At 50.9% G+C, this 12,190-nt stretch overlaps 1 protein-coding gene across 4 annotated transcripts in view; it reads right to left on the reverse strand.

The window, feature by feature from the left end:
* The window catches only part of TMEM163 (transmembrane protein 163), a 227,076-nt gene that overhangs the window by 10,570 nt on the left and 204,316 nt on the right, over window positions 1–12,190 (reverse strand). For 2 of the 4 annotated variants that reach the window (XM_053918612.1, XM_053918613.1), the window contains one exon: window positions 3,614–3,725. In XM_053918612.1, the coding sequence (XP_053774587.1) occupies window positions 3,614–3,725 (112 nt within the window). The other 2 variants (XM_053918614.2, XM_053918615.2) reach the window with 1 other exon arrangement.

Here is a 12,190-nt window from a genome sequence, read left to right on the forward strand (position 1 = left end):
CACTCCCACCAAGCAAGGGGGCACAGAGCACACCACACGCCCCCAGCCAGGCCCCGTGGGCGACAGGCCTTTGCCCCTTGCAGTAGTGCCATCTCTCCGCCTGCCTTCCTCTCACTCTGCCACCAACCCGCAGGGCCACTCATCCCCACATCACCACCAACGACATTTCTTCACACCCCCAATCCTCCGCCCTCTGCCCTCACCCCTGTCCAAGCCGCCACTCACCACGCCCAGCTCCCCAGAGACCTGCCCCTGCTTCAGCCCTCCCTCCCTCCACTCTGTTCCCCACCTGACGGCCAGAGGGCTGTTTAGAACACATTAATCACGTCTCCTCAGTGTTTAAACATTTAGTAAAACATACAGAATCCTACCCTTACGTGAAGTCCTGCATGATCTGCCCTTACCCCCTGCTCCCCCCTGCATGCCCCCTCCTCACACAGCCCCTCAGATGCCCCGGCTCCCTCCCAGATTCCCTTGGCCTGAGGAAGGCTCTTCCCTGCTTTCCTGTTTGTGGAACAGTTTTCCCTTAAACCATCCGCTTTGTAATAACCCCTCCCTGGTTCAAGAGTCTGACGGAAACACTGCTTATGTGTGTGGATAGCTCTGTGTATGAATATTATGAAATCAGAAGTTATTTCATCAGGAAAAAGATACCTAGCGTTGGGGTCTTCTCTGTGTGCCGTGGGAAGTGGTGACAAGTTAGAAGAACGATGAAGTGTAAATAGAAACACGATACAGAACTACTGTCTAGGCTGAGGGTCACTGCTCTGGGAAGGTCAAGCCCCAGGGTCACGGGTGGGAGGTCCTGACTGCTGGGTCCACCCTCAGACTTGGAGAGCACTTCTGTGTGCGAACAGATAAAATGTGAGGCTCTGTAAGTCAGAGGGGCTTTGTGACTCTAGAGCTCAACTCAGGACTGGGAGAGGAGCTAGTTCTCCGTGGTCACCACCGCGAGCCCAGAAAGCTGTTGGGGCCCATGCAGCCTCCCCTCCCTGGCCTGCCCTCCCATCACCCACGCTCCAGGCAGAGACACGAGAGGGAGGCACAGAACACACAGCTGGAGAAACCAAGGCCCAGCCAGGCCTCTGCTCTGCTCAGGCCTAGAGGGCTCGGGCAGCTATGTCCCTCAGAGCCACATGAAGGAAACCTGAAGGCGGCCAACCCAACACAAGCATCCCTGCGTTGTGCGGCCCTAAGAAAAGGGCTCCATGGCCAAAGGAGGCATTTTTTTTCCAGATTAAAAAATACCACACCACAAAAACCACAAGGGATGAACACTACCCCCCAAATTCTGGGTGAGCCGCAGAGAGGAAAGAGCACACTCTAAGGGTCAGTTTGATGCAAACGGTCTCTAAATCCGTGCTGTCAGGATAGGTGACAGAGACCGCAAACCGCGCCAGGCTGTGGCCTCAGGCAGGCTTGCTTCATTCTCTGGGGCCTGAGTCACAAGGTCTTCAGATCCTGCCGGGTAGGAAGAGCTATCCCTTTACACCAGGGGCAGGACTCTTTATAGCAGAGGGACACACACGGGAAAGAGGTCGCCTGACCGCACTAGGAGCTAGGTCCCCAGCTAACGTGGCACACGGCACAGTGCCAGGCTCACAAGAACTCTGTAAACCCACTGGGCAGGGTCACTGCAGTGTGGCTCTCACAGCAGCCACCCCAGGACCTGCTCCTGCTGAGTCCTCACTGCACTGGGCCAGCCAAGGACGGCAGCCCCAGCCGGCTGGGCCTCCCGGTCCACACAGGGGCCTGAAAGCAGAGCAGGGGAGCGGAGGCCCTGATCCCAGACACCAACCCTTTTACTATTTTAAACAGCTGTTACTATTTAAAAAGCTTGGTTTCTATGGGCACATGGCCTCCACAGCACAGTGAGAAAGGTGTCATCTTGCAAGGACAGAAGCAGACAGCAGGCCCTGCTGGTCGAAATGGCATGAGGGACACTGCCAGGTCCACCTCCCCTAGGGTGCCACTTGTCCTGGCCCCTCAGGGCGGCCATGGAGGCAGCACGAACCTCAGGGTACATCGCATGGACTGGGCACTGGCATACAACACGACTTCCTAGGCCCACCTCTGTCCCCAGATGCAGAATCTTCAGGGGTGAGGCCCAGGAATCTGTGTTTTTAACAAACACCACAAGCAGTTCTGATGCTGCCAGTGGTCACGGTTAACTGACTAGTGTCTGGGGTCCCTGGTGTGCAGTGGGCATGTCAGGTCACGTAAGACCCAACTGCATCAGGTCTGTTCAAAGGAACCACACACAGGTGTGCACACTGACAGTGCTCCTCCCAGCGCAGTTGCAAAGTTGAAAATAGCGCTCTGACTTCCTACCCACCTGCCCCACTGTCCAAAAGCCTAGCCCCACACACAGCAGGGCATCAGCACGGGACGAGGAGTCAAAGTCCACCCAGTGTCACCAGGTTTTGTCACGTGGCAGAGAAGGGCCCCCTGCACTGCCATTCGCACCCTCCACAACAGAACCAACAGCCACCCCTGCATGTCTGCCTGCATTCACCCACTTCACAGAGGAGAGAACCTTCAGAGCTGGGGGGTGGAGGAGGAGAGGTTATTTTCTTAAAGAAGAAATCCAAGTCCTGGCTGGTGTGGCTCAGTGGATTGAGCACTGGCCTGTAGACCAAAAGGTCGCCAGTTTGGTTCCCAGTCAGGGCACATGCCTGGGTTGTGGGCCAGGTCCCTGGTTGGGGGTGTGCAAGAGGCAACTCTCATACTTTGATGTTTCTCTCCCTTTCTTTCTCCCTCCATTCCTGTCTCTCTAAAAATAAATAAAATCTTTTTTTAAAAAAAAGAAATCCAATGATTTCTGCTCTATTTTGTGCAGACATACACACCAACCTACAAGCTTTTGCCCTTTGACCTCTCACCCCAGGGTACAAGGGCTCGTGTCTCTGCTCCTGACCCTCTGACAACTGCATGTGCTCAAGAAAAAGAAAAGGAAAATGGCCAGGAGATCTTGTTTGTTTGGTTTCTCGTTTTTGCATGGGCACTCGTTCTCGGACTGAAATGCATTTTTCCTGCCTTCATACACCCTTCTCTGTCACCCCAAGGCCATGCAGGAAGCTCCCCCTGACCCTGAGAGACACAGAGGGATGCTTCCACCTGGCGTGGGTTCTCCAGCAGAGAACACATGGATCACTTTTCCAGCGAAGCCCTGCTCATTGCAACCTCAACTCCCAGGTGACTGTCTCACTAAGTGGAGGGGAAAATGAGCATGGAGAATCCACAAAGAAAACTGTTATGGATTCCAGAAGAGACTCTGACTTTTTATTTGGAGCAATGCACATAAAATCCAAGATTCTAGAAAACCCTGTGCACTTCATAGTTAAGAGGCTGGGGAGCCCCAGTCTGCCCTGGTCGGAGGTCAGAGTGGAGGTGATTCATGAAGAGTCTAATATATTCCCAGAACACAAGCCATCTGCCCTGATATGCGAACCCTGAGAATCATGAGACAGCCTGGGAAGAAGGCGAGGCTAGTGAGAACCGACTCCCAATCGTCAACCGCTTCTGCAAGACAAGCATCTGAAAGCGATGCACACAGCACCTTCCCTCACTGTGACCTCAGCCCTCGGAGAGCAGCCGCACTGGCCTTACTCACCATCTGTTATGAGTGCTCTGCTGGTCAGAACCTTCCCCAGCATAAACTTCAACACGGCCAGGATGCTGCAAAGGATCCCACTTAAAATGGAGACACTGAACAGGAAATCATCCTAGAAGAGAAAGTTCCAGATTTCAACAGTTCACCTGCTAGAGCAGATTATCTGCAAATCACGTCCTCAGTCGAGTGTGCCGCCACCAGGCTGGGGGTGCATCGCTTCTTTTCTTCTTAGTTACCTGTGTCGCTGGGAACTGGAAAAGACGATCAAACACAGAGCATCCTGACTTACATTTCCTTAGAAACCCATTAAGTATTTCTTGTCCTGTAGTAGATGCCTTTCTGCACCATCAGGCTAAAATGATTGGCAATCACTGATCGTAACAGAACGGTCAGACTCGTGAAAACAGTGCCTTCTAGGTAGAGTTTTTCACAGATAATTTTAAAAGCAGCTGATGAGAAGTTTGGAACATCTAAGTGTACCACTGGCCTCAGGACACTTCAGCACAGAGCCACTAAATCAGCCACACTCACAGCCACACTTTTCCCTTAAACTCACACGAGGCAATTAGAAGTTCAATTATAGCCTACAAGGTGTTCAAGGTGGGGAAAGGCATCTAAAAATACAGTCTGCTAGTGACGTTATCTTAGCGCTTCCTCTAAGTCCTTACCTCGCCTTTGCAAGCAAACCAGTGAGTCACATGCCAAGGAGAGCACCGCTGTCTGTGACCTGAGGGCCCAGGACGCTCCTCAGCCTCAGCTCCCCTGCGCCGCTCCCACGGGACACAGCCTCCAAATTCTCCACTATTAAAATGCAACTGCCAGCAGAAATCTGATAAGGCATCATATATAGGCAAAGAAATTGGATTCCTTAAGCATTTTGTTATTCAAAATCACTCACCTGCTGACAGAAAGTTGGGAAGAGGGATGACAGCCCGCTTCCCTGAGTTCAAAACTGAACAACGTCACTAGAAAAATCACCTCACTGCAAACAGGATAGCTATCTGCATGGTACCAACGCACCTCCCCCACAACCCTGGTCGGTGGTGGTTGGTTTTAACACACGTCCACAAATCTTTTGCAAACCCTTCCTCTGGGGGGGGCACAGCTTAACTCCCCCTAACCCCCCCTGAGTGCGGGCTGGACTTGTGACTGGCATCTAAGCAATAGGGCATGGAAAGGGGAAGACAGTAACTTTACAGTGGAGAGCCCGGCAAGTGAACTTAGCCAAGTGATTGAGATTAAAATGACCTATAATAAATTAAGCTATGACGCACCTCCTGGTATGACGTGGCAAGAAGACCACCACTTGGTGTTCTACCCAAAAATCCGTAACCTCAGCTTAATCGTGACAAACATTAAACAAACCCATTCTGAGGGACAGCCTACCTACTACCTGAGTGCTTACATGCCAAGGCCATGAAAGACAAGGAACAACCGAGAAACTGTCATAGTTGGGAGGCTAAGGAGACGTGAGGACTAAATGCAGCATTGCGTCCCAGACTGGGTCCTGGAGAGGGACAGGTCAGTGAGTGGAAAAGCTGGGGAAATCAGGCAGTCTGGAGCTTCATTACCAGGGTTACCAATGCCATAGTTGGGGTACATGTTGCCTGGTCAGCCACGTAAGATGTTAAACCACAGGGGAGGCTGGATGAAGGGCATACAGGAACTCTCTGTAATATCTTTGTAACTCTTATACATCTATAATTATTTAAATTTTTTAAAATAATCCCCTTACTGAAGTTTCACCTCCTTGAATTATCAGTAAAGACCACGCCACACCTGGCCCCTTGGCAGACCCAAGTCCTGCTGCACACGAGGGTGCACCGCAGGGGCCGTGGCAGGAGGACCCCGAATCAGAGGCCCTTTGTGCAGGGACTCTGCAGACGCAGGGAGACAGCGCCCGGCGGAAACCGTGCGAGCATTACTAAGGAATCGCACGTCAACACAGCCTGTTGATGGAATTCAGAAAGCTTAAGATGGGAGACTGGGGCATTCAACTGAGCACTTCAAGGCCCCCAAATCAGAGCTGAATTCTGACCTTGCTCACCCCATACCTTTCTGGCTCCATTCAATCACTGTGTTTGCAAAGCCCTCATCTCTATCTCCCAAGGTGGATAAAGTCTGCTTTCACCCCACACAGGTCCCAGGCGGGGGGCTGAGGTGCCCCCACCCCCAGAGGCAGCTGGAGAAGAGCCACTGTGGCTGCGGCAGTCCTCTCCTGGGCCTGCTAATCCAGGAAGCTTACTGCTGACTCGGGGCAGTGATGAGCCAGCAGGCCTTTGTTCAGGTATAAAATCCAGAAACAGAAACAAAGCCGACCCCTCAAGTCTCAATTCTCCTTTCCATAAAGGGCAGCGAGATACCTACAGCCCCCGGCTAACAGCGAATGCACAGCAGGTTGCAACTGCTGTCTGAGGGCCCAGCACGCCATCCAGGCACGTGCTTCCTCCACCCAACGGCTGTACAAGGTGCTAACGGTACGCCCCAGACTGAGTATGGTAAACACCCCTACAACAGAAACATAGGGGACTTATTACTGAGAAGCAGGTATGCTTGGTGAAATGTAAGAGACTGATTGGGACCCACAGTGGCTGATAAGGAGAGAAAGGGTTTGGGGACCTATTCTTCACCTTAGAAGCTTCATCTTAGAGAAGTTCTCCAGGCTTGGGTGGCTCTGAGGTCCAACTCCTGGAGGAACAGGGGAGGGGTTACTGATGTCATTGAGTAGTAGTTAAAGGCACCAAAGCAGGAGCCTCACTGAGTAACTATGTGACTCTGGGCAGGTCACTGAACCTCCCTCTATTCCTCCACACCCGCCTCTGTAAAGTGGAGAAAACAGCAGACCTCCCACTCCTGGTGGCTGCATACTGTGTCCACAGCAATCAGCGGAATTCCCTTCCCAGGTGGCTTTGAGTCACACTTGGCCACCAGAGACATCTATGTGAGAGGCAGAAGTGCAGCTCCTAGTCCCTGAGGGCAGGTGTAGGGCCAGGTGCTGCTGCAACCCATGATGGGCTGCTGATCCACTGGCTCCCCTTAGAGGGAGGGCAGCAGCCAGCCCCCAGGCCCACTGCACCCCTCCCCGTCCTGCGTCCTGAGCCCGGCATGCGTGCAGCTTCACAGCAAAAGGCACCCACATCATCGGGGTTGAGGCGGTGAGGGTCAGCTGTGGTTCCAGTCCATCTTCAGGCAACCAGGTGGTCCTTGCTCTGTGCCACTCATTACCCACGTTTCTTCCTTCCAGACCCCCTGTGACTTCAGACCCAGGTTCCGGGCAGCAGCCTGACAGGGGCTCTTCCACAGCCCCCAGCATCCTATAAGGTCCCTCCCCACAACAACGCCCTATCGGGTCCACTGAGAGTGGGGCCGCTTCTCCGCCTGCACCTGGCACACCACTTCCTAAGGGTGTTTCAAAGTGTTTAACCTGTGCCTAGCACACTGTAAGTGCTCTATTTAAATGTGGAGAAACCAAGATGCAAAACCCGAGTTTTTCCTGTCCATGGATTATTATTTCTGCCACCCACGCTCTGTTCCCCATGTCAGCTCTGAAGGAACAATGGCTGTATCACACCTTCTCGAAGTCTGAAGGAACAGAGACTGTGCCATCTCGAGGCCTCACCCAGAGCCTCAGGGTTTGGTTGGCTCACTGTTGCTATACTGGCCTGCCTCAGAAGAAAACTAACCCTGAAGGACCCATAGAGGACCTGGGCTGGCACAGACCTGCCAGAGTCCCTCTCCCAAACCTAACCAAAAGCAGGCCCAGCTGCCTACTACAGAAGCCAATACTCGAGAGGCGGGTGCAGATGTAAAGGAAAGGGGTTTATCTTCAGGTGCCGGCCACCTGGAAGATGGGGGCCTCCCGTCTCAAAGCCCACCTCCTCCTCTCAGTGGAGGCAGAGGTTTTTACAAGGAGAGAGGAGAACAGAACAAAGTGACCAAGGGCGGGGTTGAGAAGCTCTGCGCGTGCAGACGAGCACGGTCCCTTCCAATAAGGTGTCAACGTGAGAGGCATTTGGACCTGTAGGGAATTTTTGGTGAGTTTATTGGAGCCAGACTGACGACAATTGCCAGGAAGCACAATCTCAATTAGACAGGCTCAGTTAAGGTAAAGGTTGACCTTTATCAGAGAAAGATTGTGGCCTAGGACATGACTACCTGCCATGAACTGATTTTAGTTAATAAGTGTTCATTTCAGACCATCCGTTGTGGTTACTTTAGATCTGAGTTTGTAAGGCTGCCTCGCAGGCCCCTCCTGAGCTTGTCGGGTTAAGATGTGGCCTCCTTTCCTCCACAAAGGCAAGTGACCGTCCCGAGTGCATCATCCTGGCTTAGTCATCATGGATTCACGTCCTCCTGGCTCCGTGGTTGAAGGTCAGCAAATCTCTCTGAATGGGATGCTTGAAGGTCGGAGTCTGTATCTTTTGGAGTTAGTGCCTAGGATTCTTATACAAACACGCTGTTCATCTGCAAGCTACACATTAGTCAGAGTCAGCGCTTACAGAAACGATGCCCCAAGAACGGTGGGGCAGGTTACAATTTCCCACTGTTACAAAACCAGCTTTCAGAGCCCTCGAAGACCTCTGTGATTTCCCCACCAGAGCCCACCTGGCTCTCCCCTCTCCACACTCCCACCGCATCTGTTGTTAGCATGAGCAGAATGTCACAGAGACGTAGCCATCAGCCTGCTCAGCACATTAGTCGCTGTCACGGACTGTTTGTGTCCCCCAATGCGCACGTGTTGAAGCCATAACCCCCCAATGTGATGCTGTTTGGAGATGAAGCCTTTGGGAGGAATTAGGGTTAAATGGAGCCATGAGGATGGGGCCCGGGATGGGATTAGTGTCCTCATAAGAAGAGGAGGTGATCCCTCCCTCCACCTGTACCCACTGAGGGGAGGCCGGGTGAGGTCACAGTGAGAAGGCAGCTACCTCACTGAGGTGTGAGCAATAAATTCCTCTTGTTTAAGCCACCAAGTCTCTGGCATTTTGTTATGACAGCCTGAGCTGGGTCGTAATGCCACTAAGTCCCTGGGTATAATAAAAAATAAAAAATAAAAGGTTTCTGAGAGGATTCCTCTCTAAGAGTTAGGGAGCCGGAGCGGGCACAGCTAATGATAAGAAACTGCAACCCAAGCAGGTATGGAAACCCACTGACTTCTTTCAAAGTGTAGCCACACCCGTCGTGCCTCACTCGATTCTCATAGCCAGGTCGAGCTGGCATCTGACGGGGGGAAAACAGATGCACAGAGGCTGAATGACTTGCCCAGGGTCACTCAGCTAGTGGCAGGACCTGGATCAGTTCCCAGCTGTCAACTGTACCAGGATGCTTCTTCAGCTGTGGCTGTGAACATCCCTCACAGCATCCCTGAACCACGGACTCTGTAAGAACAGAGGGACGGCCATCTCCTCGCTAGGTATTCAGTTTCCACTGTTACTAGCCTGGGCCCCTACGCTCTCAGATTTGGATAGAATATCAGGGCAAAAAGTGCAAGGAAACTGGCCACTGACTCAAAAGCCAAGTAGAATTAAAAAAAAATAGAGGGCAGCCAGAGACTTGGAAAAAAACATTTGCAAACACATTTGTCAGGGGTATTATACCCAGAATATATTAAGAATTTCTGTAACTCAAAAGAAGAAAACATGACTCAATTTTTTAAAAAAGGGGAAATCATTTGAATGTAACAATTTACCAAAAAAGAGACACAATTAGCAAATAAGCACAAAATACCCAACATCAATTCGTCAACAGGGAAATGTAAATCAAAACCACTATGAGATACTACTACATACCAACTAGAGCCAGTAAAATTAAAAAGAAATAATAAGGATGATAGTGAGGATGGGGGGCAACTAGAACTCTCCTGCGCTGCTGGTGGGAATGTAAAGCGGTACAGCCACTACGTAAAACAGGTTGGCTGTTCCTTGTAAAGTTAAATATTAACTTACCATAGGACCCAGCAATTCAACTCACTGGTGTTTTCTGAAAATAAACAAAAGCCTATGTCCACGCAAAAACCTGAACACTAAAGGTCTTAGCCACTATTTTCATAGTGTCAAAACACTGGAAACAACCTACATGTCCAACAACTGGTAAATGGACAAATCAACTAGGAGATATAGCCATACAGTGAAATACCGCTCGGCAATGAAAAAGCATGAACTACTGAAGCATTCAGCAAGATTACGGCTACACTTCAAAAGCATCATGCTAAGTAAAAGAAGGCAGACAGAAGAGACTAAATACTTTATGATTCCATTTATATTACTGTCTAGAAGAGGAGAATTATGCCAACAGAAAGCAGACGAGTGGTTGAGGAGGGGTGGTAATTAATGACTGCAGAAGGGCGTCATGGAACCTTTTGGAGTGACAGAAACATTCTGTGTTTTCATCGTGGTGGCAGTTCTTTGACGTTATACACCTACCAAACCCCATCAAACTGCATGAGAAATTTACTGTATGTACATTACATATCACTACAACTAATTTTTTTAAAAAGCAATTTACTTCCCTGGCCAGGTGGCTCAGTTGGTTGGAGCATCATCCCGTACACCAAAATGTTGTGGGTTTGATCTCTAGTCAGGGCACATAGCTAGGCTGTGAGTTTAATCCCCGGTCAGGGCATATACAGGAGGCAACCAATTGATATTTCTCTCTCACATTGACCTGTCTCCCTCTCGCTCTCCCTTCCTCTCTCCCTAAAATCAACAACCATATCCTCAGGCGAGAAGTTTTAAAAAAGCATTTTATCTCAGGAAGTCCTCACGTGACCGTTACAAGTACTTACATAGTTCAGCTTATGCACATTATTATAATATGCATAATGTCCATTAACGCGATATTAGGTAGGGAAGAGGGATCAAACACAATCATTATAAAGATTAAATCGGAGGCTTAGAGAGGTCAGTGGTGGGATGTGGACCCTGATGGGCTGACTTCAAGCCTCATGAATTTTCTACTGATTTATTCCCACTGTGTAGTGGTAAGCACTCCTTTTCACAGACTTCTCTCCAGTGTTTCCTCCTCTGTTGAGCGTTTCCTGACAACTCGCTCTCTAAGAATGACACTTGTACTCCACACCCCCACTGGGCCATGTTCTCAAGGGTCCCACGGCATGTCCTTGCCCTTGTTTCTTTCCTCGTCTCCATCTCTCCTGTAAGCTTGCTGACGGATGAGATCCTTTCTCATTCACCCCGGTATCTATCCCCATGACAATAAAAAATGGTGATATGAACTACCACACTGCACAGAGGGATGTCAGCGCCATAATCGCCCAGACTTTTACGACCCGTTTTATGGAAGATGCAGAAATGTTATCCATGTAGGCATTTGTCATCTTGACCCACGGTAAGCGTCAGTGGCATGAAGTTACAAAACCGCGTCAGTAAAGGCATTCCTGGGGTGGGGGGCCAGGGAGAGGAGAGGACTAAGCTGGTGGATTTCTAATGATCAAAGGGGATGCGGGAATGCGCCTCAGAATGGGCACCCTGGAGCACCAGCTGTTTCCCTGGAACTTTGGAAGGAAGCAAGACTTCAGTGAGGGCAAGGCCGAATTTCTACAAAAGGGGGGGGGGGGCGGTGACAGACCCTTAGAGCCATACACATGCTCCAAAATATGACACACAAGGTGGGTCTGCACATCTCTCTCTGCTCCCACCAGCCAGGGCTGTGAGACGTGAAGGCTTGACTCTAATGGCCTCCCATGCCTATCACCCCATGGCCCCCAACCCAAACTTCAGGACAGCCTAGGAGAAGCTACCTTGGCCTGGCCTCCACCTTCCAGACCACATATGACAAAGGCCAGTGGTCAGTCCATCTGAGAAGAGGATTTTTTCTAAGACCTAGCTATACCCTAAATCTGCAGTTTCGCAACCTCATGGATCCCAAAACTTGAAAAGCAGCACCTTAACTCAATGGAACAAATCACTTTACAAAGAAACTCCAAGACCCTGCAGCACAAAAAGCTTTCCAGCCTAAACTCCGTGGTCTGTGCCAAGACTAATCCTGTCCTGCCTAAGAGGTCACATCATAGAAACACCCGCATGCCCCTGCTCTCACCCAGGTTCTCCCCACCAGCGTCAGAGCTGGCCCGTGACCAGGCACGGGAGAGCCCACGTTCCCTATAAGCATCAAGTGGTCTTAAAATTGCTGAGCATTAGAACTGGAAAAGGGCTTAGAGATCATCTCATTGATGATGCGAGTGGGGAAACTGAGGCTCATAAGAGCAGGTGGCTCCCCCACAGGCAGCAGAGAGAGAGCGGCAGAGCCCAGGGCTCGCGACCATCAGCCGCCTCCACCTCAGCAGCCAGACACTGTCAACTCCTTCTCATTCTCTTTGCTGGAATGTGGTGAAAGCGACACGGCTAATTATGGGATTCAAAGGCAATTAGGGGAGAGCTGATAAAACTGATCTGGAGAGGATCCTTGTGCAGACATGTGGTGTTAGTCATCACACACCAGCTCAGCTGACCTTGGTCAGCCAGATCAGGGCTGCGGTCAGCTTCCCTCCGGGAGGATGCAGGGCCTGGCACTGCCCCACCCACAGACTGGGGCCCTGGCAGAAGAGTTCCGGTGACCTGA

The sequence above is a fragment of the Desmodus rotundus genome, chromosome 2 (genome assembly GCF_022682495.2).
Source record: "Desmodus rotundus isolate HL8 chromosome 2, HLdesRot8A.1, whole genome shotgun sequence".
Lineage (NCBI taxonomy): Eukaryota > Metazoa > Chordata > Mammalia > Chiroptera > Phyllostomidae > Desmodus > Desmodus rotundus.